The sequence below is a fragment of the Typha latifolia genome, chromosome 2, assembly GCF_019914945.1.
Source record: "Typha latifolia isolate L0001 chromosome 2, TyphaL0001v2, whole genome shotgun sequence".
NCBI classification, from domain to species: Eukaryota; Viridiplantae; Streptophyta; class Magnoliopsida; order Poales; family Typhaceae; genus Typha; species Typha latifolia.
In genome coordinates, this window is record NC_133087.1 from 14,611,291 (window position 1) to 14,639,087 (window position 27,797).

A 27,797-nucleotide genomic window follows, 5' to 3' on the forward strand; every position below is an offset into this window, starting at 1 on the left:
AACCCACCATTGAAACCCAAATGCTCCTTTTTTGTCATCCATCAAACAAATGTCAGCAAAAAAGGGGGAAAAAATTTCCAAAGATTATCAGAACAACAGAATTTGCTCACTTTCTAACTGCAGTTGCTAGAAACATAGTTTACTACATCATTTGGCTCAAACCCTGATCTAAAGCATGTATATTACTTGTGAAATTTGTCTGCGCAAAAATTTCGTCTGGCTAGTATGAAAGCATTAGTATTATCCACTAGCACCTTGCACAATTTTGTATTAACCAGGAAACATAACTACCAAAGAGGTAAACTTGCCAACCGTCATGAATGACCACAAAAGAAAGAAGAGAAAAAAAAACTACGAGTAATAAAGATCTCATATTCAATTTGAGGCATCTTTCATGAAGGTATTAACATGTCATTCCCTATTTTAAATACCAGAGCATGAAGATCTTCCTTACAAGGTGCCTTGGGATGGGATGATTCATGTCTACACCTACCTATATACCGACTCATGCTTGACCTGAAGCCTCCATAAATCATGTTTCAACTGATGCCCTTGCCCTCAAGGCATCTTCAGCACTTACTTTAGCTGGTACAAAATCTGAGTACAATAGGTTTACAGAGATAAGTATAAGCGTCTAACCAGCATAAAGTAATAACCCATTCTCATGAGTTATATAATTGTATTATCCAAGTAGAATTTTACCTGAGAGGAACTCGTATCTCTTCTGGTTGTTTACAGTTGATGCTGAAAAAAAAACAGAAGGATTTACTGTGAAGCACAAGCTAATATATCAAGGAGTACCAATCTGTACAATTCTAAAGCTCCTCAAACATATCAATGAAGCATTTTATTACAGATGAGTAGGAAAAGAAGTTATGGTTAGATTGTGTCTAAAAAATCTGGAAAGAGAAGCCTATTCATGCAAAAGGAGTGTGGAAATCATTTGTTTGTGGTGTGGACTACTAAAGGGGTGAAAATGGGATGGAGACAGATCAGGTATTGGCATATCAATTTAGGAGTCCAATTCTCTTTCCAACTGTGAATGTGGTATATGGATATTGTAGGTCAAAAAGCTTCTAACTATAGTTCCTTACACATATAAATATAAATTGATAAAACAAACAACCAATCCTTTAATTCCAACAATTTGTGGTTTGTTATTATCAGTATACTGTTGTTTTTAATAAAATATAAAGTCAATGTTAATTACTTAAAACATATTGACGAAGTCAATATAATAAACAAACTAAAGACATATAACACAAGGAATGCAGATAGTATTAAGCTGTCACTTAGTGGTCGCTAAGAATTTAAGAATAAGGACATCAGGACATATGGATATTAACTCTAGAAGAAATTCCATGCCAATATCTGTATGCAGATACGGATCTAGATCAATCCGGATATTCGAAACTATATCTATCGTAGTTATTAGTTAATTCAGATATAAGCCAAATCAAACAGATAATATCCATCCAATTTCACCTCAGTGAATTACCAAATCATGAGGTGGTAATTCCAAAAGGTAAAAAATAGCTTTATGGATAACTTTCTCTGTCTAAACTGTATCCACTAATATAGCTGAAATAAATGTTCTTTTTGACATATCTAAAAGATATGCAACAACAATTATCAGTCAAATCTAATAAAACAACATAGAACTAGGACATATCCAGAGTATGAACTTTTAAGGACAAGCAGAGCTCTTCAAGATGAGCGTAGAAAAAGGATGATCTTACATTTATATTTATTGGCTGTTAGGACTATGTTGGGGATCTTGAAAGCAGTAGGAAGAGATCAAAACACAAATGGCATAGTGTATAAACATTAGAGGTAGTTTGAAAGTCATGCAGCTTTTAAGAATCAAGTTGTTGCTCATTATGATGTTAAGTATAATGTCACTACTAAGTTACCATCAATCTATAAAGTGTAAATAATGTTATGATGAATTAGATTTATGATATTATGAACATGATAATTCTCTTTGAGCGTACAAAGAAGAATTAAGTTTTTCACTGAAACTTTAATTTTATCAACTAATTCAAAAGATTTATTGCTTCTAGTGCTAGGAAGGACTGGACAACATGATAAAGCTTGCTGTGTTTTTTATGGTCAAGGTGTACCCGATTATATTTTTGTTCTTAAACCTAATTTATTCACACAGATCTTAAGACTAGTTAAAAGCAATAAATCTCCATGTGTTTATGGTGTATATCACTCTAGCTGGTTTTCATGTGCATTTCATTAGGAAATCTGCTAGACTATCTTCATCTGTCCACAATGGAAGAGAAAGCCAAGAGAAGGAATAAAAGCTGAAGGAAAATATATTTGGCACAAGAAATATATAGTCATTACCTGACAAGATCAGCAATATATTGAATTAAATCAAATTACTAGTCAGCACAAACAGGTTGCCACAATATGCATCCTATTGGATTCCTTGTAAAGTAATAATGTGCAATTAATTGCTCATAAAGTGTGCTGACAATATTAGATAAACTGACTTAAACCGGCATAACTTAGTAGATCGACCCAAAAGAACAAGAGAATCCAGGGTTTTGCCCCAAGCCACATAAAGTAGATGCCATGATAAAATAAATAAATCTTAGATAGCAACAATGCTACTAGTTTTCATGCCATAACCATCTTTAACATGAAAAATACCCTGGTTAGAAAAGCACTTAGTACTATTATATTTCTAATCGAGTCACTTCAAGCATACATCTGCCGTAGGTGTTCCAAGAAAGGACAGTCCTTGGTGCCTTAGAATGGGTTCATCATAAGATAAAAAAGAAATGGCTGTCAGTGGACCTAAGACTAGCCCAAGTTGAGTTGAAGTCCCATAAAAAGGATAAAAACAAAGAATGTCCAAATTATGTGCAAGACTTAAGAGTCATATCTCAGACATGGAGTAAAAAGAAAATCAGAGCCATTAGTAAAGAGCCCAAATGCTATATAATCAAGTTAACAGCAGTTGCAAGGATACTATGAAATAATTAGCCCTAGATTTTTGCAATTCAAGTACAAAAACTAAAAAAAAATGTAATCATGCATCTATCCTTGTCGCTAAATCACATGGCTCTTTAGACTCAGATCCTCCCTGATGATCATCTCTCAGCAATTTTATGCTTCTGAAATTGAGTTAAAGAAGATTTGGTCCATAAATGGAATCCCTTTCGAATAAGTATCAATAAGCAAAGTTCTTCAGCACAAACATGTGAATTGGTGCATAAACACAAACATGCATATCTTACCTAAACAAATAACAAAACAGTCAAATAACAGGGAAAGACAGAAGATTGGAAAACAGAAGAGTACCAATCAGTTAACTTACAGAGGTGCAGATAACTGACAGATTTCTTGCGTTCCTTCGCAACACCGCGATAAGAATCCTCCGCAAACTTCTCAAGAAACAGCTCCTGCAATGCCAGGCATCAAAAAGGAAGAAATTTTACCATAACCCAACAGAAAAAAGTACAATTCTCGCCGACCCAGAAGAGTTTAGAGGGAGAACTACATACAGATGCCCTGTTGATGAGGAACACGGCGTCCGGGGTGGTGCGGGTGCCGGCCGATGCGGCGTTGCCGTTCCCGCCATCGCTTCGCACGAGGCGGCGCACGCGGCTCATTGGGAAGCTGCAGGCGGCGGAGCCCAATGCGGGATATCGAAAGGGAGAGGAAGAGTCGTTGCTTTCGATATCTACCTTATCCCTCTTCGTCGTCATCTTCTTCTTGACCTTGGTTTCTTTCTCCTCCTTCTCCTCTTTCTTCCTCTTCTTCGCCTCGGATCTTTGATCTACTTGCTTTTTAGCCTTCTTGATCACCGAGTTCTTGACGGGGGTTTTGGATTTGGATCCTCCCTTCTTACCGTCGATGAGCTCCTTGGCTCCCGCCGTCGTTGGCCCCATTTTTTTTTAGTTCCTCTTTTCTCGGTTCACTAGTGGTTGGAACTTCGGAGTATTTGTACTACTCTTAATGGGCCGAGCCCATCTATTATAAATTATTTATACAACTAAATAATGACTCAGTTGAAGCCCGTTTCAGCTAGAGCCCAATTGGCTTCTAGTAAGGAGAGCAGAGATCTAAAGTTAGGGTTTTGGGGTCTCTCTTTTTTTTGCCGCAGCGGCTCACGCATCTTTTCGCAAATCGTCCCGTCTTCCTCTGTTATCATTAATGGCGACGGTCGTGGCGACGTCGGAGGAGGACCCCGTTCTCACGGTGGTTCGATTCACGTCGGAGCTCGCGTGGGCCGACGCAGGCCCCGAGGTATTCTTCTTGCTATCTTTCTTTCTCTGCTTTCACTTAGACCGGTACTGAAAGGTAGACGCGAACATGGCGATGTAATTTCGAGCTGGTTTTCTTGTCAAAGCTAGAAAAAGCGAGGCCTTTCTTCTATTTTCTTCAATTGTAAAGAAAAATATGGTGTTTTACATAAATTTAGATCGTGAGATATCCAAAATTGGCCTTTTATCCTTCTCCTTTCGCTGCGCAAACTTCAAACTTTGAGATGAGGGGAGCAGATCATCGTTTAATTTCTGCTGTTTTGGTTTAAATAGGTCGCAGAGCCTCAGGTGACTAGGCTTTGTTTGGAAGCCCAAGATTGCATGCTTATGGGTAGATGGTTGGATCTGGCATCTCTTATGCTTACTTCGACGGACTTGATCGTCTCCCAGGTTTCAGAGAAAGGTAGGTGGCCGCCAGTTTCTACATTTTTTGGGGGGGATATTGGTATGACTTAGAATATTGTGTTCTGATGTTTTATGTTTTGGTATACTTCAGAGAGATGTATTTAATTTCAGTGGTTCATCATTTGTGCTATTGTGTAACAGACAAGTGACAGTAATTTTAGAAAAAAATTTCTTAAAAGAACAGGATCCATATACATCTTTCAATAATCTTTTGACCTTCATCATTAAACTAATCTACTCCTTTTGCACAATAGAACAACTATTGGCATATTTAAGGAGTAATGTAATTTAATGGCATAACTAATTTTACATATTTAGTGTATTAAGCTATCTTTGGTTTTATGTCTCACTTGCACTTGTTGCTACTGGTGGTGGTGGTGGTGATGGTTGTGCCATAATATTGACCATAAAGTATACTGCTATAATTTTCACGTTGTGAAAATTAATGTCTGAAAAAAATGAGGCAGTGATTTTTAACCAGTTATAACTAATTCAGAGAACCTTTAAATGTGTTTTTGTCTGTTAAATTTTTAGCATGTATCTACATATTATAAAATCTTCTGGCAATTAAGTGGCATAGTGATAATATTTCTGGAAGGCCTTAATTATCCTATTTTCTATGGTTTAACATGTATAAAGGTAGAAGCTTATGTGATTCTAGTGCATACATTGACTATCTTTATAGTTTATATTTCTCATTACCAAAGGAATTTTTTTTAAAAAGTTCTAATAGATCCCCTTTTTATGTCTGTCAGTAATTAAGCTAACAAATTTCTGGAATTTGAAGTGAGTATCCAGTTTGAATATTGAAACTTCTTTCTTAATAAAGAAGGTAATGATATATTCTAGATCAAGGATTTATATGTCTGGTAGCACAATCATGCCAGCTGGCATGTATTGTGCAAGGTGTCAACACCGCACCAAAGCTCTGGCATGGCCTGGGTTACATAAGTCATATCAGGGCAAAGATCCAGCGTAGGTGTGATAGCATGATGCTAGGCTGCCACTACGATGTGTATCGGTGGCATATAAATATTCTTTTTAACTTTTAAATGCCTCTGCACATACTTGACTTGGCAAAAGCCAACAGATAGTCACAATTGTGGTTCTTATAACAAAAACTGCTTAACTTTATGTTCTTGTAGATCTTGAATGCATCTTCACAGTTATCTGCAACCTTGTCACAAGGGTTAATACACCTGATGAAGCACTGGAGATGGCAAAACTCATATCTTCTAAGGTTATTCAACAGCCAGATGATAAGCCGACATTGCGCTTAAAGATGTAAGGAAAATAAGCATTATTGCCTTAATTTCTCTGTAGTGGTATCTTATACATTCATATAATTCATCAACAGACTCTTCAATCTGTACAATCTGCTGGAGAACCCATACAGTAGGTTCTTTGTCTACATGAAAGCACTTAATCTGGCAGCAGCTGGAAAAGTCACTGAAAGCATTATACCTTCATTCAAGAAGATGGATAGTTTCTTACATGAATGGGCTATTGGAAAGATGGATCAAAGGCAACTATTTCTCACCATCTCTAACATTCTGAAGGACAACAAAAGGTTCGCTCAGGCAGCTAAATGCTTTCTATCATTGTTCTTTTATCACTAGTATGCTTAGATTTCTTTTTTATGTCTTTTTATTTTGCAGCACGAGTAAAGATTCTTTTGACTTTTTGAACAAGTACTTAGCAACATTTTCTAGTACGGGGGAAGAATCATATACAATGAGCGAGGCAAAAGAGGAAGCTGTACGAGCTATTGTTGAGTTTGTGAAATCTCCAGACATATATCAGGTACTCTAATATAAAGTATGCAGTATTGATGCATCTACCTTATAGGACTATAAGCTTGTGTTATTTGGATTCAAAATACTTCATCTGGAAGTTGGAGTAACTGCTTTTTTTTTCTTTTTTTTTTGGATCAGTTATCAATTGGTGAAATTTGACATGCAGTTGGAACTGTTTTCTATTGCAATCCTTTCTGATTTAATGGCCCTCATACTTAACGCTTTCAATGTTATAAGTTACTTTATAGTGAATGATATTTATTTGCTTCTTCCTTTTAATTGGACATTTCACCATTGTAAGTAGGCACAGAGCCTGTGGATTCTCAAATGCTATTATTGAGGTGAATGGCTAGTTTTCGGTTTCTATTCTTTTTTTTCCAGGTGTTAGAATTATGTAGTGAAATTAAATGTGAGTCTCTACAACAAGACTAACCAAATAAACATGTTGTTTTGTCAGAGAATAAGTGGAAATTGATATGTGATAAGAGATTTACAATTTTTTTATTGTATTGATTTTGTACCTAATATCTTTTTAATTTTGTTGCAGTGTGATTTGCTCGATTTGCCGGCTGTTGCGCAACTAGAGAAAGACGGGAAGTATGTCCTAGTTTATCAGCTTTTGAAAATCTTTCTCACACAGAGGCTTGATGCTTACTTAGACTTCCACGCTGCAAATTCTACTTTATTGAAAAGTTATGGTATGTCATTTCTCTGGATAAATTTTCACACTCTCTTATTCAAGCTTCTAATGACAATCAATTAATTTGTAGGCTTGATTCACGAGGACTGCATAACAAAAATGAGATTGATGTCATTGCTAGACTTAAGTTCCAATCGATCCGGCGAAATTCCTTATTCTCTTATAAAGGACACACTTCGGGTAACTCCCAGTTAAGTTATCTGTTATTTTTTCCAGTCTGGTCAATATTCTGAGGATATCTTCTGCAGATCACTGATGAAGAGGTGGAATATTGGGTTGTTAAAGCAATTACCTCCAAACTTCTGGACTGTAAGATGGATCAGATGAATCAGATGGTTATTGTCAGGTAATCCGCACCCACCAGATTTCCCTTTCTTTTTTGTGAATGTTGATCAGAGTCATAGAACACTGATTTTTTTTTTATCAAAGAAGAGGCATACTTATTTAAATTTGTAATTCCAAAGCGAGCAGGCCCTTGATATATTTGCTTATTGTGACATGCAGCCGTCATACAGAGCGAATTTTTGGACTGTCACAGTGGCAAAATCTCCATTCAAAACTTGGAGTTTGGAAGGTATACTTCGTAGATTAGTCCTGGACTTGTTCTCATCTGCTTACAGATTAAACTGTGAACTTGAATTCGAGAACATCTTTCTTTATAACTTTTGGTTGCACAGGAAGTTTATTCCTGATATAGTGTTAGCATGCATATGCATCCCCGTGTCCGTGTTTGTTTGCATGTCTGTACAAGGTTGAGGTGCTCGATGATATATTCTTATGGGTTAAGTCTTAATTAAGGTACTGATGAGGCACACTGCTAACTTTTTTGACACTTCATATTGATGCCTTCCATTTCAGGCCAACATTGCCAATGCTATCAACACAGTCCAAGCTAACAAGATACCTGAGGAAGGGCAGCAGTCAATGCAAGGTTTAATGATACGCTAATTGGCAAATCGTCAGAGAAATGAACTGCGCTTGATTCAGAACTCCCATCCGAAAGATGATGCAGAAGGAATTCACAGGAGTTTTATAAGATTGTCAATTAGAGTTTCCTTTTTCTTTTTGGTTGAAACCATGCCCGGCAATTTTCATTTTTCTGAAGTTTTGTAGATCTTCTGGTGGCTGGGGAAATTTCCCTTCAATGTTTAGTCTGGTATTGTTAGAAAATATATGACATGATTAAATACAGCCATCTGTCGCCAATTTCTTTGAGCATCCTTCTGACATGGAGCTGATCTTACATCACTAGTATCATATGTACCATCTCTTATATGGGAATGAGGGACGATTAAGATAAGTTATATTTAAGACAGTTGGCATTTTACACTCATTTTGTCCAGATTATCTGAAAAGTATTAACACAAGTGTCAACAAGGAATCAAATTTCTCTTGCAGATTTTAGTGCTGATTGATATAAATCTCATAATGCAGCTTGTATGTAACTACTCTACATAAAAACCTTTCTATAAGAAAGCCCATGCAACCATTCTTCCTGTGCTTCAAAGATCACAAGTTTTTATTTTCTTGAAGTTAAAAGTTCTAATTAATTGCCGTTATTTCCCAGTGCTAGATGATTTCCTCTATGCAACTATCTGTTTGATTTTATTTTTCTGAAGCTATACACAAAATTCAGGATGAGCTGTATATATAACAATGACTTAACAACAATGAGCAACTGGCAATTGTTCTTAATGTTTCTTTTAATTAGACAATGGTGCCTCTGTTCATATATCCATTACTGAGAAAGACATAACAAATGGGCATGATAGCAAAGAAGGGCAATTAGGCGTGGAACCAATCCAAGAACTTTATATGGTATTTAAGTAAAGCTTGGATAGTGGAGTCTATAGTGGTACAGAAGTGCAACTCTTTATCCCCGGGGCCATGTCAATTTTAGACATAAACCTAACTTCTTCTTTAAGTACCAAAATAACTCTCTCTCTCTCTCTCTCTCTCTCTCTCTCTCTCTCTCTCTCTCTCTCTCTCTCTCTCTCTCTCTCTCTCTATTTATATATATGTTTAGCTTATCGTATTAACCATTGAATTATTTGGTAGTACATGAAAAATTATTCTTAAACTATTATATTCTCTTTTGCATATTGGCATCTTGTGGTGGCTTTTCTGGAAAAGAAAACATAATAACATAGTCTTTAGGAGAGAAGTTCTAACTGTTTCATAAGGTTTGACGAGTTCTCTAAGATAACATAGTCTTAAGGACCTTCCCTCTCTCTTATTTTTTTTACTCTTGTATCTCTCTCTATTACTTTAATTCTGTATAAATTTAACTGGGCTAAGCTTACTTTTCTCAAAAAATATCAATTGCTTATTACAATCCATCATCATGTATACTATCATCCATCCAAATATATGGGAAAATTTGAATACCTGACCACAATCCAAATGTACGATTTAGAATTATATATATATATATATATATTGAACAGTTATTTATAATTTTGGTCCCCGTCGAGAAATCCGCATTTCTATAACCCCCCTTTTTGCACCTGCTATAATCTTACGAGTAATAACGACGTGACTGATCGACGGGAAGCATGTCTCCGGCAAGAAGAGGACCCATGAAGTGGACTCTCACCATTGGCCTCTTCTTGTGGCATTAACCTTCGTCAGGTGTCCTATGGCAAACAAAGCTCCTATTGGAATCTCCTCCTCATGGAGACGTTGCTTTCCACCATGATAGTAGAAATAGCACTAGTGGAAAGAAGAAGAAATAAATCTCTACATATATATATATATATATAGAAAGAGAGAGAGAGAGAGAGAGGATCAAATGTATCCAGGATAATAACTCTCTCTATCTTCGTAAACTTTAGATTTAGAATCTGTTATCCGACTATGGCAAGTTGCGATAGAAAGGTTCAATATGCTACCCTTTTTACTGTTCTTCAGATTTTTTTTTTAATGGACCACAATGCGGATCTTTTAGTTATTACTATTCCCCTATTTGCTAAAAAAGTATAAGACATATCCTACTATTTGATAAATAGATACAATTTAATTCCGATCATCAGATTAACTTAATTATAGGAGCAAATTAAGTCTCCAAAATAACTTGGAGACACATTAAAATGTCAAAGTTCTAACAAGATAGGATCAAATTAAGCTTTCAAAATACTAAAAAACATATCTAAACACTGAATCCTACAAATAAAACTATGTTGTTTAATTTCAAAGGTTATATTAGATGAGTAAATTCAGCATAATTTAGGAATATATAAATATCATTGGAAATGGATGAAGTTTCTACTTTTTATTCCATTCCAATAGGCGTTTATTAAATTAAACTTAACTTAGGGTATTACTCAGTACTCTTTTAGCAAATAGAAGGCTATATTTTATAAACAACGAAAAGAGGAGACTTTATTATAACAAAATCAAAATATTAAGCTGGTTTTAAATTTTCATATTTTATTTATCATTTCGTGTGAAGCTTTATTATGTGTTTATTGTGATTTATGACTCTCTTTAATTTTATTTTAACTGGACCCTTCATATTCATTAAATCAAGGAAAATACCCTCTTTACTTGTTTTTTGAAGGGAAAAAAAATCTAATTACAAACTAGCTAGGGTACTCAGGGTATCCTTTTTCGGATATTAATTGAAAGGTGGAATTAAAAATAGTGAGATTGCAATGTATAAATCATAATAAATACATATAATTCATAAGCTTAGACAATAAGACTAACTCTCCTAAGATATAATGCAATTTATATGAATTTAGTATAATGCAGTTTATGAAAATTCATTAAATCCGCAGTGAAATAAGATAGTATTTAGTGCTACTATTTCAACATATATTTAAGAATATTTTTATTATTTAATTTAAAATATCATAAATTCTTAATATAATTTTATCATTCTTTAATTCTTTAATATTAATTTTATATCACATCAAATATAATTATTATTCTCTATAGTAGTATTGAACTAAACATTAGAATAGTTTACACTAGTATTAGCTCGCTTCTTCTGGTACTAAAAATTAGAATAGTTATAACTATTCCATCGGTGAACAGAGCCTAAGAGAAATAAGCCACACTAAATCTAAATTCATACGCACGTAACACTCTGATCCACTAAAACATCTGAGATATATACACACATGAGCGAATGGGACATTTAGATAGCGAGAGTGCGTGCATCATTCCATGCACCATCACTAGCTCATAAAAGAAAAGGAATGGAATCTATAACATAAAGAGAAAAAAATATAGAGAAAAAGAGAAAATAAAAAAATAAATACAATGGGCATCCATTAATTATTAATCCACCATGCAACCAAGGAGCATCACTACCCCACTAGTGGCCAACCATGGACATATGTGGGACCCTTCATGGATAAACTTCCTATATAGAGGAGCAGGAGGAGGAGGAGGAAGAAGAAGAAGAAGAAGAAGATATAGCTAGATAAAGGATAAAAGAGTATATCAAATTAGATAGAAGTGGGAGTTAAATATAGATATAGATATGGAGGGGCCAAGTTCCACGTCGATGAATTCATCAGTGCACTCATCAACACCCACGTTAGGGTTTCCTTTGGGGACTGCACTGCTTCTCATAGTCCTCTTCTGCCTCAGTGGAGTCTTCTCTTGCTGCTATCACTGGGAGAAGCTCCGATTCCTTCGCGACCGCCACCGCCACCGCCGAGATGAACCCCTAGCAGATGAGGAGCAGCAGCAGCAGCAGCAACCCAGGAACTCAACCTCCAAGATCTCTACCAACGATCAAGTACTTTTAGTTCATATTCTACAGTCAATCAAGTAGCTCTATTAATTCATGTTCATGTAACATATTTCCCACTTCATTGGATCAATTGTAAACGTTCTTTTTCTTTTTATTTTCTAGATTCATAAGCAAGAGACTGATCAAAGTTTGCCAGTAATAATGCCAGGAGATGAGATCCCAAAGTTCATGGCATGGCCATGTCCATGCCAAGCTACTTTGCCCACAGAAGAGAAGGTAGTCTTGGAGGTAGCAGTCTAGCAAATCTCAATTATTAATTCCACCTGTAGATTAAGTGAGAAATTTATTTTCATTTTGTAAATTATTTTTCTTTTTTTTTTATTTAAAAAAAGAGTTTGCTTCGAGCAGCAATATTAATCGCTTTCTCTTAAGATAATATTTTCACTCGTTGCTTCGAAGTTAAAAACAAACATATCAAAGAGTACAAGAGAAAGATTGATTACTTACAAAATTTGGTTGTCTTATGCACACACAAAGTCAAGGTAGTACACCTCGAGAATATTTTTGATTGGCAAGGTTAGAATAATTTCGCTATAACTGGGACAAAAGATAATAGTTTCGAGTGGTCTTTCAATCAGACGCTCCAGAAAATGATATGTGTCATCGACTGACTGATGTAATATAGATTATATTTTATTTATTTAAAATTTAAGAACTATTTATTTTTTTAAATTTAGAAAAAATAAAACAAATAGAAATTTCCCACGTATAAAACTAAAACCTAAAAATAGTACTCGTGTATTTAAAAACAAGACAATGATAAGTTGAGTCTAATAATAAAATATCTCTCTTTGTAGCTATTTTTTTAGTGGTAGTAGAGATAGGAAATGAGAGTTAAAGAATGGGAGAGAAAGAGAAGAGAATTGGAAAAAAAATTCTTTAAAAAATATTACTCGTGAGTTATCCGGAGTGTGGAGTTAGTGAATGAGCTCACTGGATTGGCTGTCGAATGAACTCTTGAAGTGTATGTGGTAGGAGGATAATACAAGAGAAAAAGGAAAAACTAAAACCTTGAAATATTAAAAGACTGTCAGAGATATCAATTATTGATGTCCCTTAGATTGGGTCCATTTTTGATTTGATCCGAATCTTTAGATAACTCATTTGGTTATTTTAGTCAAAGTGGTCCGAAATTGCCTTGATCGGAGTAGGCCGAAATTGGACAATATGAGATGCAAGAATCTGGGACATCTGTAGAAGAGTTGTCCTATTATAAGCACCTTTCATGAATAGCAGAAGACATATCTATGCCTACTCAACTTTTAGGTTTATATAATGTAACAAGTTGTTGATCTAACTGATATCTATGCCAAACACTTAATTTAACCCTCAATATAATTCCTTTTTTTTTCTTAAAGCACGCCATTAGTTATTAGATCATTATAGAGTCATTTTCCAAAAAATAGCCATCATTTAATTGCTCTGCTTTTATTCATATCCAAACTCAGTAGTGCTAAGTGTCAAATGCGTCAAGACTACAGTGAACCCTGGAGATGTATGCCCTTATGGGTATGGGAAGAAGCAATCTCTTTATTCAAAAAATGGATACCTGTTTAAAATAATATGTGCATATTAGTTAAATATTGAATTTGAACTTCACTACAATAGATTTTTTTGAAAAAAGAACGAAAGGAACTACAGCAATTTTTTTTTTTAATTTCAGGTTATACTCTGCCTGTATACCTTTTCTTTTACTTATGTAGTTCTTTTTTAGCTTTTTCTTATGTGAGATTGAGATTTTTTTGCCCAATTTCCAAGTCTATTTTAAATATATATATATAAACGTCCAATTAGTATTGTTAAATGAGAACATAGCACAGAGCAGCTTGAGTATGACACAAAGAAATACTGGCCTACTTCATCAATAGTTTACAAACAAACACTATATCCTCATCCAAGATAATTAGATTATTTTCTTTCCTAAACAAATATTCAGACGTGAATTATGTAAGCAAAATTCAAGTATACAAAGACAAGAAGCTCCTTCGTATCCTAGATGAGCTCATTAACCAAATGAAGCTAATAATAACATATGATACCAATAAAAAACAACTCTATTGATGTAATAAACCAAAAGGCACTGTGCTCATCTTTAGAGCTTTGGTCACTTGAACCAATGCTCTCCTATGTAAACGAAGTTGGCGATTTGCTTCTCTACATGTTAGTCGTCAGTCACAATGTTATACCTTAAATTCTCCTAACTGAAACTATATTTGAGAAGTTATATAATGATAATGAATGTAAAACTTTACTATTGAACTTAGGTTAACCTATTTGTACAAGAGATTGTAAGCTGGCAGATCTTGAATTCGATGGACGTCGTCCAAAGACAGCTCTCTTTCTAGTTGGATTCTTGTGGCTTCCAAGACCTCCTGGAGGAATTATCATAGAAAAGAAATAGCATAATAACACGAACATTTTAAACTGTTTCAGAAATAAAGCAAACGGGAGGGCAAAGGAGAGTACTTTAAACTGCATATATGAAGCACGCATAGCTAACCACTGAGCATCCATCATCTCGAATGCTATACAGTACAAAACATCAAAGGCTTCTTCATCTTCTAAGATCATGGCAATTTAGAAATGCATTAGATAATTAAAGCATGAGAAAGAGAGGAAAGCATTACTAATTCATATAGGAAAGTGACTCACCTGATAACACCTTTACAAAGTTGATTCCAGGCAGAGATTTTGGTTTTGCTGCCAAGGGTAAAGACATCTCAAATCAGAAAAATTTCAGAGAGAGGAAGAGATAGAGTGAAGAAGATTATAATTTCCCAACATCGTATTCAATTGTGCATCTATATTTTTAACAATGAACAAGGAATTAAAGGAGAGGAGTAAAACAGGAACGAGAAAAAAGTCCCCAAGGACGGTAATAAGGAAGATGAAGCTTAACAATTAGTCAAGCTTCATAAGGATAAGCCCTAAGAACTGTGAAGGTTCCAGAAACAATGCCCCAAGATGGATCAAAAACACACGCGTCAAGTTTTATGGGATGGAAGTCATAGGGCCACTTCTCATAAAAAAATAAATAAGCAAATAAAACAACAACGACAACAACAAATGAATGTAAAGAAAAAGAATTTCATTTAGAAGTAGACGTCGTAAATTTCAATCTGTCAGAGCTTTTAGTGGTTAATGTGAGAAGCGGTTAGAGTTTATTCCACATTTCCTCAAAGGGTTTTAAGCCCTTCTAAAACAGGATAATCTCTAGTTAAATGGATTATTAACAGCAGCTAAAGAGAGATGTGAACACATGGAAATTGACTATCACACCATTTTAACTATTTCTAGTCGGTTAAATTAACTATGGACTAATGAACTGTATAGCACAATACATAAATTAAGGAAAGAACATCCCTGATAAGTACCAAAAAATTGAAGCAACTTTCAGCATGAAAGATCTTAATCTCTTTTCTGACCTAAGGTAGTCATAGTAGTGCAGGAAAATAGAATAAAGTAATCATTCAAAACATTTTGTTGATTATAAATAACAGATATAAAGATACCAAAAATAATAGATAATCAACCTCAGCATTTCCTCCTATAACAAATTAATTTTCATTGCTTGGTGATCCCAGTGACTTAGGATATTGTGTACACTTGCCTGCACATCAGTTTTGGGGCTAAAGATAAACGTAGATCACATATCAGTTCTTGGATGTAATGATAAAACAATTTCTGATTTTTACCTGTTGCCTTTTTTTCTTTCTTCTATTAGGCTTCCCCCCTATGGAATTTCAGCTTAAATTTGATTTGTTTCCAGATCTCAGTAGAAGATATATATTAAAATGAATTTAAGACAAAAAGTTTAAAGTTGACATCCAAAAATTCTTCCGTACCATGAAAGAAGTGTCTAGTACTTTCTTTTCATATGATATTTCTGTCCAATTGATCATTTGCATAGACATAATTCAATGCTGATTAATTCTATTCTAAATATTTTTTTTAGCGTCTATGTATCTTGAAGATACCATTCGTTAAATATACTGCATGCCTGGCAACAGACCTGAATTTAGTTCCAACATCTGAATCAACATGAATGAAACATTGACGCCTGCGACAGCAAATGGATATTCCCATGTTGCCCGTAGACCTTCTTGTTTGAATAACAACCTTTGGAAAGAAGCCTTCATGTAGAGACAAATCAGTGTCAGTCTCAACAAAGTCTCATATTAGGCAATTCATTTTAAGATCAAAAGATGGAAACAATTTTATTTGCAGTTGACATTTTATGAGAAGAGAAAAGACATACTGGATAAGTCCTTGCAAGAAATAATAGATTCTCAAGTGATACAAATCCACAGCCCCTGAAAAACAAAATTAAAAAGAGAACATAAATTCACAATAGAAATTTTGATTATTTCCAGAACTTGAGAAAACAGTTTATGTTACATAAAAGGAAAGAGGTGTCCTGGAAATCTCTCCGAATTCCTCGTATATACGCAATTCCAAAAAGAAAAATTGGCCGACTCCTTGTTTATTTCCATTGACCTTCCTCCATACTACTTAGTTGGTACATTTGAATAGGATTTGAAAGCTCTATCCACAAGCACACAAAGTAAGCTGCGTTGTCCATTTCTATCTAAATTTCAAATGATGGGAAAGGGAGATTCTATTTAATTGCTTTACCATGGCCAATAATCCGTAACATCCTATCAATATCATGCCTGCATTCTTGATGTGATGTAAAATTTTGGTTACTTATCTATTACTTTTTTATGATTAATGATCACTAAGTATAAACCTATATGTCCTCTAGAGCATCTCTCTGGTTTATAAAGTATTAGTGAATAGAAAGCCTGCTGCACAAGAAAACCAACCATCGCAATTAAGTAAAAGAAAGCTATACAAACCCTATGTTTACCTGAAATCTGTTGATGGATTAGGACCTTGCCAACCCATATCTTTCCACTGTTCTGTGACCAGGCTCGTAAGTTCTGTCTCTGGAAAGGAAGCATGCCAAAGTGCTCTGAGAGCTTCCTGCCAATTATGGTGCAAAACATGATACAAGAGCCTTATCATATATTTTCTGAATAACCATTATCCTCAGGTTCATGAAGCAAAAAGAAAAAGTTATATTACTTTGTCACGTAATGAAACCATTTAGTAAGCAAGATCCCTTTATAATTGAGATAAAGTACTCAGATATAGTGTTGTATGTTTTCAAAGTATCGGAACTTGGAAATTGTGCATATTACTTACTTGATGATCTGGTCGAGTCTCATCAAAAGGTACACTAAGTCGATCCTTAAGCCTTTGCAACCGCTGTTCCTGGAAAAGGCATATAATATAAGACCAAATTGTCAAAATAGTATATGAATAAAAGAACAGAGCTATGAGAAAAAGAAAACATAGTTCTAATAATGTTTCATTTTCACCATATATAATTGTTCATCCAACCCTATGAATAGATGAGAATGTCTTACATAATAAAGAAGCAAAGGTCTCCAACCTACTAAAAGAAAAGCGATATAGCTAAGCATATAAAATCAATGAATTATAAGATTTTGTGGTCTTGCAATATCTATCTCTACTGTTCTTTAGCAATAAGTAGCACAACAGTTGGAAAAGGAATCAGCTCGAAGAATTCCTTCTGCCATATTTTTCTCTACTTTGGCGTTTAAAATCGCTATCAATCTCATGCTAAAAAGGTCGATATATTGTCGTCCTAACCTGACATTTTTATTGGACTAGAAAAAAAGAATCATTAGGTACCTTCTTGTATATAAGAATGTGAGCCTTCGTCATGCTTGACTATATGCTAACTAGGTGATTTCTCCCAAGGTGAACTATGTCTATTTTACTTTTTAATCCCCCTTCGTTCTCTACTCTTGATTTTTGTGCTCTCAAAACCCTCTCAATGTGACACAGTTGAGCATGGAAATCAAATAGTAGGAGGTCTGGAAATTAAATGGCAGAATAAGGTCAGCCAATTTCCAGACCTCATGGTCTATACCATGTTAAGCAAACAGTTACTCCAAAGCTTAATCTTTCAAGAGTGGTGGTAGAATCTATACATATATCCTGACAAAGCAAGATGATCGTTCTGTAATTGGATGTTTGTCGCTCATAAAATCAATGAGAAGAATCAATCAGCAATTTACCATAGAATGAGGGACCAGTTTAAGGAAATAGCAGCCAACTAAATACGAAACTTTACCTGAAGAGGGGTGAAGTCAAGAACCTTTTCACCACTACCTTGACGTTTATTGCTCGAGCGGTTAAAGAGTCCTCCAAACCAGAATCGACTTCCAACCATAGCATCAGCTGTAACATCATGAGCACATACTTTTTTAGAATTACATGCAGATCATGATGCAGAATCTGGCCTTCAGATAAAACTTCTTGGCAATAGATACATATAAAGATGTTTAATTCTGATTTGGAGTAAAATAAACAGAGAAAATTACTTTTTTTTTTCTTTCTGGTTTACTGATGAGATGAAAATTATGGTTACAGTGACCTTAACAAGTACTAAGACTACCCAATATGCATCTTCGGGCCATTGTATGAGCGTATATCATTTAGGATGTCCCTTGCCTTCCTGCAGCTGCTTATAGTTTAGCATTCCAATGGAGAGGTATAAGCAGGTAAGGTGGGGAATACATAAGGTAAATTGTTAGAACTTTCAGATGAGCAACCAAACACTAGATAAGCTGCATTTCACATGATAAAATAAGCTGTCTCAGATGAGCACTTAAACACTAGATGTTCTTCAATATTTCATAGTATCTTGTATTCCAATCACAAATCATCTGACAGTAAAATTCACAACCCATCGCAAGCATCTACCCAATCGTTCACAACTTAAGAAAAAGAAGCAGACCTAGGAAGTTCCCCTCAGATCTGAGCATAATAGTTGCAGCTTACAATGTTGTACTACCAGAAGTATGAAGATTTTTGGAATGCCGTCTTGTTTCTCTATTTTTGCCTACATATATTAGGTAATAATTAAAACTTCTATTTCTGCGAACGATTTAGAAATGAACTGCCTTTGTGCCTAATTCTTCCTCTGCCTCTTTATCTCAACCCAATCAATGAAAACAGAAACAAACCATTAACAGAGACACAAGGTCATTATCCATTCCGTAGCAAATTAAATGTAAGGCTTAGCTCTACAATGTCTAAGCCAAGAACTAGACAGATACCTAGAGATTAATCCAATATAACAGCAAGCAAATCATTGAGGATTCCACAATCCTAATCTATAAACTGGAGATCTTGCAAACATTGAAGTAGATTGGTGCAGAAAATTAAATCATTATCTATAGCAATTAATTCTAGAAATTGGAGATTATAGCTCACCTGCGAGCGAATTAAAGCTGCGACTTCTCCATCAAATGAGACGAGAAGTTGCAAGAAAAGGAAGAGAACGAAAGAAAGAAATGCCTCCACTTTGGCTTTCTTTCTCACATCCCGCAACAAACAAGCACGCGTGATATCTGAGGAATTGCCTCAATGCCGATTGTTTTGGAAGACAAAAGAGAGAGGAGGAGAAGAAGAAGAAGAAGAAGGAAGGGCAGGAGGAATAAAAAGGAGACGTATCCGATCTGTCAATTGTCATGCATGAATTCTCCTTTCCCTCTCTTTCTCTCTCCTCTCACGGCAATGGAATGGACGGATATAGAATTCTTTCTTTCTCCAAACAATTCCTCTCTCTCTCTCTCTCTCTCTCTCTCAACCGCCCATCCCGCCTAACCAACCATTCGCGGATCTCTCCTCTCTCTGCCATGTTATGATCTTTGTATGCAAATTGCAAGTAACATATATAAGTTCTAGCCCTTGTATACTAATGTAATTATAAAGTGGAATTATCTTGCAAATTACTCGCCAATAATTACAACTAGGCTTGATGCATTGCACGATGTAGTACTCTTCCAGTTGTAAGTAGTTATAATATATTGCTACGTGCCCAAGGCAAAGAATAGTATGCAGGAGTTCTAACATGTATGCAAGAAGGGATCATCCTATATAAAAGGAGAAATTTTGGTGATAAACTATTGTGATAATGATTACGAGGATAGGGCACTTGTTCGAGTTTTTATCTTATCAAATTAGTCCTTTAAATATTGGTTTTAATATTTAGTAAACTTAAAACTTCTACAAAAATTTAGAATATTTAAAAAAATTATAATGCCTAGATCAATAATTTTAAACATGCTCATATTTAAATTTCAAAATAAATTAGATATGAATAAAATGTTAGGAGCCGACTTAAATAGCAAAAATAAAAATAAAAATCCACTTGTTCTGCATTTCTACAGCCTATTTCACGTGTACAAGTAGATCAGTTGGATTCAATAGTGATTGGTTGCAGAGCTTAGATTTGATGACAGTTTATTTGCTTTCATTCAATTCTAGCAAAAACATAAAACTAGAAGTAGAAACGGCAGCTGAGAAAGGCATATTCAACCGTGTATTACAGAACAAGGGGAGCATCAGTGATCACATAGATAATGTGGAATATGATCAACCAAAAAGAGTGTTGTACGGTTTAACATCTTCATGACCATAAACCAGAAAAGGGTCATCTCAAGAGCTCAACACAGCGGAAAAGCAAATCATACAATATACAACAGTTGAAACTCATCTCCAAAATGGCAACTTAACAAATTCGTGGAATAACTATACACAACTGAAACAACCGGAGAAGTTACAAATTTTTTTTTTTGTCAAGATCACAACATTAGAAACTCGCAAAACCAGGAAATGGTGAGAGATCATACAGGTCTCTCCCCTGGAAGAAGAGATGGAGAGCCACCATCTATTTGGTTCTTCTTCCTATTAAGTATGCCACTAAGGCTTGGCAGAAGTGTCTTTTTTGAGACCATCTTACTGGTTTTGTGCTGTCCTTCGCTCCTATTTTGCGAGTGTCCTTCACTCTTATGTTGTTGATTCGCACTCGGAACCCTTGGTCTAGGTGGAGATGCTTGCACAGATACCTGCGTTTCGGCAAGTATATGAGAGACAGCCTCAGCAGTTCTCTTTTGCTCCCTCTCCCGCCATCTCCTTAGTTCTCCTTCGACAGCTTTCTTTGCTGCCTCGGCCATCTCTGCCCTCTTCAGAGCATCCTCTGTAGCTATATCCATGTCCTCCATCTCCTTCCGAGCTGCCTCTAATCTCTTAATTGCCTCATTCTCACTAGCTCTCACAGCTTCCACCTGAGCCATAGCAGCAGCAACCTTCATCTCAGTCAACTTCTCAGATTCCTCTACCTTTCTGCTCAAAGATTCAAACTCCTCCTTTGAGATTGTGATCTTGGCCCCCGACTCAGAAGAAGTTGAGGCCCGAGCAGCATTTGCCTTTTCTGATAAATCCTTGATTCGATCGAGGGCTCTTGCCTCTGCTGCTTTTGCTTCTTCTGCGTCCTTTAAAGCTACTTGCAGGTTCTCCTCTGCTTCAATAAAGGCGATCCGTGCTGCTTCAGCTTCTTCTCTTAATTCTTCGGCACTTTTCTTCATCATTTCAGCTTCACGTAGTGCGCTCTCTGATTCAGAGGATACTTGCTGAAGGGCAAACATCAAGTCATTTGATGCTGAGGTGGCTTTAGATTCTGCAGCAATTGCAGCCTCAAGTTCAGCTTTGCATTTCTGAAGCTTGATATGAAGGTTCCCTACAATAGACTCAGTTTCTGCATCCTTCTCTTTTAGATCATTATGCTCGTTCTTTACAGCTTCCAGCTCCAGTTTTAGGGATTCCACCAAGCTCTTGAGAGAACTTTCTTCTTCAACCACTTTCTGCAACACCTCTTTAGCACCATCAAGCTCAGTTCTGACAGTTGTAACAGACTCTAAATCTGAAGACCGTGCATCTTCTATTTTCTTCTGGACAGCTGCAATCTCAGCAGTTGTTTCAGACAGCTTCACTTCAAGGTTCTGGTGATCTTCCGGATCAAATTCTTTTCTCAACGATGCCAGCTTGTTTTCAGTTTCTTCTAGTGCTTCTTTGTAAGACTTCCTGGCAGCATCTTTCTCAGAACGTATCTTCAAATCTTCCTGTTGGGCTTGCTCAGTGGCGAATTTCACATGCATAAGAGAATCCTGTGCTGCTGCAATCTCCTTGGAAAGCTGATCAGCCTTCTCAGAGTTGGCTTCAGACAACTGTGTGGCTTCAGCTTCTTGCTCAAAAGCAGATAGTTTGGCTTCCAAGGATGTGTCAAAATCCTTCCTTAATTTTCTAAGCTCCTGTTTTGCAGCATCAAGATCTGTGATGGCAACAGCATATTGCTCCCTAGCACTGTCCAGTTCCTGCTTCCAAACACCATCATTTCTACTGCCCTCATTGGAGCTGTCAAATTGCTTAGTTTGATCCTTTGCAGCTTCTGTAGCTTTAATTGCCAAGTCCTTGGACTTGTTTATTGAATTGAGCTTATCAGTTAGTTCATCAACAGTTTTCTTAGCTCTCTCTAATTCAGCAAGCGCTTGAACCCTGGTTGTTTCAGCATGAGTCAGCTGCTCCTTATACTTATTTAACTCTTTCTGGGCTAAGTGAAGTTCAGTCTCTTTGGCCAATGCTCTCTGTCCAAAATATAAGGTGTCAGGATTTGTGCAAATTAAAACAACTCACAAAGTCACAAGTATGGATAGGCTGACGATCAGAAACTCCTTTTAGATTTTTCATTTAGTTCAATATAGTAGCCCAAGGCACCTCAATATCAAGCAAAGCATCTATATATGAAAGATTCAGCTTCACATTAAAGCATGCTTCTTGATATGCAAAATCTAAAATGGTCTGTTTTCTCCTGACAAAGTAATCCCATTAACCAATTTGGTGATAAAGCATTGGGAATCCAGCCAATTCTGAAGGGTTTCTTGGTACAATTGACTAATTGATCACTATTTTGTAGTACATATTTCAAGTCTATGAAGCTCATATTCTAGAGATACCTCTGTTTGCTGAGGCTTCGACTTTCGTATGGTTTGTTTGTCAGCTGAAGATACAACCTCACCAAATAAGCTGACAGCAGCTTTCACGGACTCAAAAGGAGCCCTTGTATCTATCTCTCCCACCTCTGCTTTGGGCAAATCAGTAGCAACTTGACGAGCTTTTACACTCATGTTGTCCATCTTCCTCAATCTATGTAAGCCTGCAAGAGTAAAGGATATGCAATGAGGCTTCTGAGCAACGGAACTAAAATATGAGCAATTGAGCATATACTCCAATAACCCGTGACACAAGTACTAACAGGCTTTATGTAATAATTTCATAGGGGCTTATATACCATCGTCTTATCAAGTCAAATGACAGATTTTCCTAGCCAAATAACAATTTTTAATTTTAATTTTATTTTGAATATGCTTACAACTGCAGACTAAAGGTAAATGAGCATACTAAGCAGAGAAGAAGCCAATAGTACATACTTTTCGCTAAAACTACTAAAGTTATATTAAAACTAAAATCAGCACTATTGAGGAATAACCTTTGAGCTTCCAAAGTACATATGTAACACTAGTTTTCTCCTATTATGAACAGCAATGAGTAAAAACAATGAGATCAAAATATATCCAGAAAATCATGATTAGGGGAATTGCAAAAGTAAAATCTAGGTTGATCTTGATCTACCCAGCAATCCATATCAAAAATGTTGGACAATATACTATTCTAAGCTGAAAATGCCAATTGAACCAAGAATCCCACTAGATATAAGAAGCCAAACGTACAATATCAAGAAAAATGGATGATAAAGCTATTTGAAACAGATAACCCACTTATGGCCTTTTGAATCCTCAGAAACCAAAAGACAAATTAGTACATCATTAACTATTAAAAAAATGCTGTGATCTGCACCCTCCTCCATTCTCTTGAAGATAAGATAAGGAAGATAGATTGACACAAAGAAGAAAAAGAAACTTCAAGTGCTTCACATTATTCAAAACATATCGTTTGATGGAAGTTATCTAGATAGGTTGCGCACCAATCCTTTTTATTTTTGGACTCCAAAGCAGAAGAAAAGGAAGGCCTTGACAAATAAGATGAAAGTCAAAACTGCCATGAAAACCAGTGAGTAGTAAACAATTCTGAGAACCTCATGAAGTACCACGATAATTTAACCACGAACGTCCTGTAACTTTTTGAACTCAATATATTAAATGCCAAATTCATTTTAGAGTTGCCCCCTACAAATATTTAATTGTATGACAATCTAATTTAACATGGGTAGCTTGAGCGCAGGTGAAGGTAGAAAAGGCCAAATATGTTTATGTCAATAAAGCCAAAAAAAGCTGATTCATTCATCATTAACTCATATTATATAGTGGAACATCAAGTCAGCAAGGTGCTTATAAGTACTGCCAATGGTTTGGGGCCATCATGATGAGTGTATGTTGCAAAGTTTTGTGTTTCAAAGCATGCAAGACATAAATGAGTTAAAATGTTGCTTGCATCTGCTATATCGTAGTGGCTATCTAAAAATCCTTTGGACTGCAATGTGACTTCTGAGTTCTGACCACCATTAAGTTCATTACGAGTGATGTTGTTGACTAAGATAATAGTGGCTTTGCCAATTTATTTGTGCCATAAGTCAAGAATTGCCAATCTTTTGATTCTTTCCGGCCTAACCATCTGCAACATAAACCGATGATATTAAGAATAATAGTAAAAAAAACCTGATTTCCCAAAATTGCTCCTATCCCAACTTTAGGTACTCTTGGACCCTACTCTTTACTTCTCCTTCCTCCTCTTTTCATGTATATGCTGCAAGAATTTCTCTGGTTGTTTCAGAGATCTGGTATTAGGGAAAAATCTATGCTTCCGATCAGTTTTTACTTGTTACCTCAAATCTGAATCAGTTGCATCATTCTCATTGTCAAACTCCAAGATAAAAAAGGAAAGACGGAATATTCCATCTTCAAGGTGAAATATCAGATTATTTAAAAAAAAATTCTAAAAAAAAGTCGCTTATTTACCTTTCTTGCTATGTTTGAGAGGAGAAAAGTTAGGGTTAGCCTATCATGTCAAACCATAACAACTCTAACGAAAAACAGAAGCATGGAAAACCTGATCTGGGAGAAAGTATGCATATGGCAAAGACATGTAACAAGCGTATCTCAATCAAGAAATCATCTGAATGGACATGAAAAAGGAGGTAACAACAAAAATTGCATCTTAGGTAAAATTATGATAGTGGCTAACACAATATCTCCCAGAAATACCACTAACTACTGTATAGTATTACAATGGCAAGTAAAGTAGTAGATAACAGAACATGAAGGAGAAAAATAATTCAGACCTTCCATTCCTAAGCAGCACGAGGACCAGAACGGGTACAGTAGTCAACACTTCCAGGAACAAGACTTCAAGCCGCCAATAGCGCTTCCACCTTTATACAACATTCATTTAGGAAAAGAAAATGAAAGAATAAAAGATAAAACTTTCAAGAGGAGAAAATGTTTAAGCACGTCCAAGTAATGTTATATAAGTAGTAGAAAGATAAATAGAAAACATTTTACCATCTTAGAAGTATAATTTGGAAAAGGACTTAACAAAATAATGAAAATGATCCTATTTTACAGGTGAATGACAATTAAGGTCCCATTAAGATTGGAAAGAAGAACAAATGAAAAGCGTTCTTACACCACGGAACAAAGGGGAAATTCTGGAGATAACAAGCCCTCCCAATATATAACCATGTCAATTCACATCCCAAACTAGGTTAATCTAGGAATACATTGAAGAAAACATGGCCAACAAACGGTCGTATGCGTGCAAGTCGACAAACCCAAATCAGAATTCGTGTCATAACTCATAAGAAGAAGCTAGTAAGAGAAAAATTGGGATCAAATTCCCCTCTTTATATAACAACCATATTTCCCGTCGATACCAAGCGAAGGTAATGCGATCCGGATGCGATCTGAAGCAGCAACCGATCGATCGCCCCTCGCGAAGCTTCAAAACTCATGAGCAGGAGAAAGTCAGAGGGAGAAAGAGAATAAGAAGAAGGGAAAACTTACGAAAAAGGAAAGGTAGCATCAACAGAATAGGAAAAAGTAAAAAAAAAAAATGATCGAACAAAAAGCTTCAATTATCAAGCAATTTCGCTTCCTTTCCCCCAAAGATAACAAGCACACATACAGATGCAAAAAAAGGAGAGAGAGAAGAAGAAGAAGAAGAACAAAAAGAATCGCGAGAAAGGAAGAGAAGGAGAAATAGGGTTTACCGACGTCGTAGTGATCGCGTATGAGTTTCCCGGGGACGATCGGCGAAGGGAGAAGAAAAAGGGGAAGGGGTTTTGGGTTGGCGTAGGAGAAGGGATGGGAAAGCGGGCGAATAGTAGTACGAAGGTGGGGGATGGGAGGGGTGGTCGAGAGGAGCAGTTTGGTTTTGTTTGTTGCAAAGAAGAGGAATTTAGATTATGACAGCTGACCGTGACCGGGTCTAAGAGCACGCACGGGGCACTCGCAGGGGGGCCTGCCCGCTGCCCGGCTAATCTCAGGATCTCATTTTTATAATCCACCCCACCGCACTCATGCTATTCTTCGACCGGCTCCTCCGCACATCCCGATTCAAATTTTACCCTGGCGTTGTTCTTTTGCGTTTCTTTTGAATTAAAGGGTGTGTTTAAATTAGTTAATCACAGGATTAAAACTAACACCTGGATTTACAGTTGATTTCTTTTGCCACAATTTTAATTAATTTTATTCGAAAATTAAATCCTACTGTTTAGCAAAAAATGATGGAATTTTTTAAAAAAATATCAAAATTAAAATTATGCGAATTAACCCTTTGATATTCTCACACTGCCTTTTATCAAAGGGCATTTGCACTGCATGAATTATGTACACTATATTATAAAATATATATATATATATATATATATATATATGGATTTAGAAACTCACTGTTTTCTCTAATAATTAGATATAAGTTTTGATATTAATATTTTTATTCGCAGGATTTAAAGAATTTATTTTTTGCATAATACTCATGGAAGCTAATCGATAGTTAGACAAAAATATTATATATATTTTTGATACACTGGCACACTGCTCTTAAATAAGTGCATCTTTATTATCTCATCCACTAAATAATTTATATTTTAATATATAATTATTAAAAAATAGTAGCTAGAAGGGCATCCATAAGGCTTTACAATTAATTATAGTTTATATTTTTAATTAGCAAGATCAAGTTTTAAAAACTGTGTGTGTCTATACACTATTTGTTATAATGGGATGCACATAATTTATTTATGTAGTGTATATTAGGAACCATTATTTTCAATCAAAAAATAATATAATAAAAATAAAAGGCATTGTATTCATGTAAATTTTTTTAAAAAAAAGTATAGTTGGGAACCATTATCCCTTGGGTAGATTAAGGTGAACCAAGTGTCTTTTCTATAGCTCTAATTATTGTATTAGTTTATTATAGTTATTTTACCTTTGCTCTTTACGCTAAAATTGTGAGAATTCTATAAGCTCTTTTGTGCTTATCTATTGTCTTTGCTGATACTTACTGATAAAATACAGGAAAAAAGATTAACTACATATATGGCTCACCATATAGAGATTAATTGATTGCATAATTGATCAAAGTGACCAATAGTGATCGATATATTAAAAGAGGGCAATAGAGACAGAGGACAACTCAACCTCTGTTAGCTTGACTGATTGAGACTAATGGCTTCTCGTTAACAATAAAGACAGACCCTCTTTCGAACGATTGAAGATGACTCGAAAGAGTCGAAACCACATGAGTTTACCGTGGTAGAGCACGGCCCGGCAAAATTGGCATAGGTTTGGTCCTGTTGACGGAAGATGGTTATCCTATGTGATTGTTGGCTGAGTGATTTGGTCTATCCCAACCCCCTTTTTTTTTTTAAACAAAAACATTTCCAACGTTTG

At 35.6% G+C, this 27,797-nt stretch overlaps 4 protein-coding genes and 1 long non-coding RNA gene across 7 annotated transcripts; 2 read left to right on the forward strand and 3 right to left on the reverse strand.

The window, feature by feature from the left end:
* Positions 1 to 210: 210 nt before the first annotated feature.
* On the reverse strand, positions 211 to 3,936 carry LOC140781316 (uncharacterized). Its single transcript, XM_073127251.1, has 4 exons — positions 3,522 to 3,936; positions 3,335 to 3,419; positions 703 to 744; positions 211 to 597 (listed from the first exon to the last, which is right to left on the reverse strand). The coding sequence occupies exons 1-4, from the start codon at positions 3,906 to 3,908 to the stop codon at positions 533 to 535; spliced, it is 579 nt and encodes a 192-aa protein (XP_072983352.1). The 5' UTR covers positions 3,909 to 3,936; the 3' UTR covers positions 211 to 532.
* A 97-nt stretch (positions 3,937 to 4,033) lies between these two features.
* LOC140781315 (uncharacterized) lies at positions 4,034 to 8,390 on the forward strand. Its single transcript, XM_073127250.1, has 10 exons — positions 4,034 to 4,266; positions 4,557 to 4,686; positions 5,834 to 5,972; positions 6,046 to 6,258; positions 6,347 to 6,491; positions 7,032 to 7,182; positions 7,255 to 7,364; positions 7,433 to 7,530; positions 7,689 to 7,758; positions 8,043 to 8,390. The coding sequence occupies exons 1-10, from the start codon at positions 4,174 to 4,176 to the stop codon at positions 8,130 to 8,132; spliced, it is 1,239 nt and encodes a 412-aa protein (XP_072983351.1). The 5' UTR covers positions 4,034 to 4,173; the 3' UTR covers positions 8,133 to 8,390.
* A 3,112-nt stretch (positions 8,391 to 11,502) lies between these two features.
* Positions 11,503 to 12,300, forward strand: LOC140782303 (uncharacterized). The gene is made up of 2 exons (XR_012107848.1): positions 11,503 to 11,934; positions 12,052 to 12,300. It is a non-coding gene; the product is annotated as an uncharacterized lncRNA (long non-coding RNA).
* Positions 12,301 to 13,836: 1,536 nt separating this feature from the next.
* LOC140782160 (uncharacterized) lies at positions 13,837 to 19,692 on the reverse strand. Of its 2 annotated transcripts, none has more exons than XM_073128595.1 (9): positions 19,261 to 19,692; positions 18,116 to 18,222; positions 17,158 to 17,226; positions 16,820 to 16,935; positions 16,208 to 16,262; positions 15,962 to 16,082; positions 14,602 to 14,649; positions 14,416 to 14,510; positions 13,837 to 14,321 (listed from the first exon to the last, which is right to left on the reverse strand). In XM_073128595.1, the coding sequence occupies exons 2-9, from the start codon at positions 18,212 to 18,214 to the stop codon at positions 14,220 to 14,222; spliced, it is 705 nt and encodes a 234-aa protein (XP_072984696.1). In that variant the 5' UTR covers positions 18,215 to 18,222; positions 19,261 to 19,692; the 3' UTR covers positions 13,837 to 14,219. The 2 variants fall into 2 exon arrangements, with proteins under 2 accessions (XP_072984696.1, XP_072984697.1); XM_073128596.1 differs by having other exon boundaries at positions 14,416 to 14,507; positions 19,261 to 19,548.
* A 682-nt stretch (positions 19,693 to 20,374) lies between these two features.
* On the reverse strand, positions 20,375 to 26,300 carry LOC140781850 (WEB family protein At5g55860). Of its 2 annotated transcripts, XM_073128117.1 has the most exons (5): positions 26,111 to 26,276; positions 25,757 to 25,839; positions 25,184 to 25,273; positions 22,842 to 23,041; positions 20,375 to 22,472 (listed from the first exon to the last, which is right to left on the reverse strand). In XM_073128117.1, the coding sequence occupies exons 3-5, from the start codon at positions 25,188 to 25,190 to the stop codon at positions 20,676 to 20,678; spliced, it is 2,004 nt and encodes a 667-aa protein (XP_072984218.1). In that variant the 5' UTR covers positions 25,191 to 25,273; positions 25,757 to 25,839; positions 26,111 to 26,276; the 3' UTR covers positions 20,375 to 20,675. The 2 variants fall into 2 exon arrangements, with proteins under 2 accessions (XP_072984218.1, XP_072984217.1); XM_073128116.1 differs by lacking the exon at positions 25,757 to 25,839 and having other exon boundaries at positions 26,111 to 26,300.
* Between the last annotated feature and the right edge of the window lie 1,497 nt (positions 26,301 to 27,797).

Coding starts and splice junctions, on each gene's coding strand:
- LOC140781315 (XM_073127250.1), top strand. CDS start 4,174: ATGGCGACGGTCGTGGCGACGTCGGAGGAGGACCCCGTTCTCACGGTG. Junction 6,492..7,031: donor AATCTCCAGACATATATCAG/GTACTCTAATAT, acceptor ATTTTGTTGCAG/TGTGATTTGCTCGATTTGCC. Junction 7,531..7,688: donor AATCAGATGGTTATTGTCAG/GTAATCCGCACC, acceptor TGTGACATGCAG/CCGTCATACAGAGCGAATTT.
- LOC140782160 (XM_073128595.1), bottom strand. CDS start 18,214: ATGGTTGGAAGTCGATTCTGGTTTGGAGGACTCTTTAACCGCTCGAGC. Junction 16,083..16,207: donor TTCTTGCAAGGACTTATCCA/GTATGTCTTTTC, acceptor CTCTACATGAAG/GCTTCTTTCCAAAGGTTGTT. Junction 14,511..14,601: donor CTTTGTAAAGGTGTTATCAG/GTGAGTCACTTT, acceptor CCATGATCTTAG/AAGATGAAGAAGCCTTTGAT.
- LOC140781316 (XM_073127251.1), bottom strand. CDS start 3,908: ATGGGGCCAACGACGGCGGGAGCCAAGGAGCTCATCGACGGTAAGAAG. Junction 3,420..3,521: donor TCCTCATCAACAGGGCATCT/GTATGTAGTTCT, acceptor CTGGCATTGCAG/GAGCTGTTTCTTGAGAAGTT. Junction 598..702: donor GAGATACGAGTTCCTCTCAG/GTAAAATTCTAC, acceptor TATTGTACTCAG/ATTTTGTACCAGCTAAAGTA.
- LOC140781850 (XM_073128116.1), bottom strand. Junction 22,473..22,841: donor CGAAGCCTCAGCAAACAGAG/GTATCTCTAGAA, acceptor TATTTTGGACAG/AGAGCATTGGCCAAAGAGAC.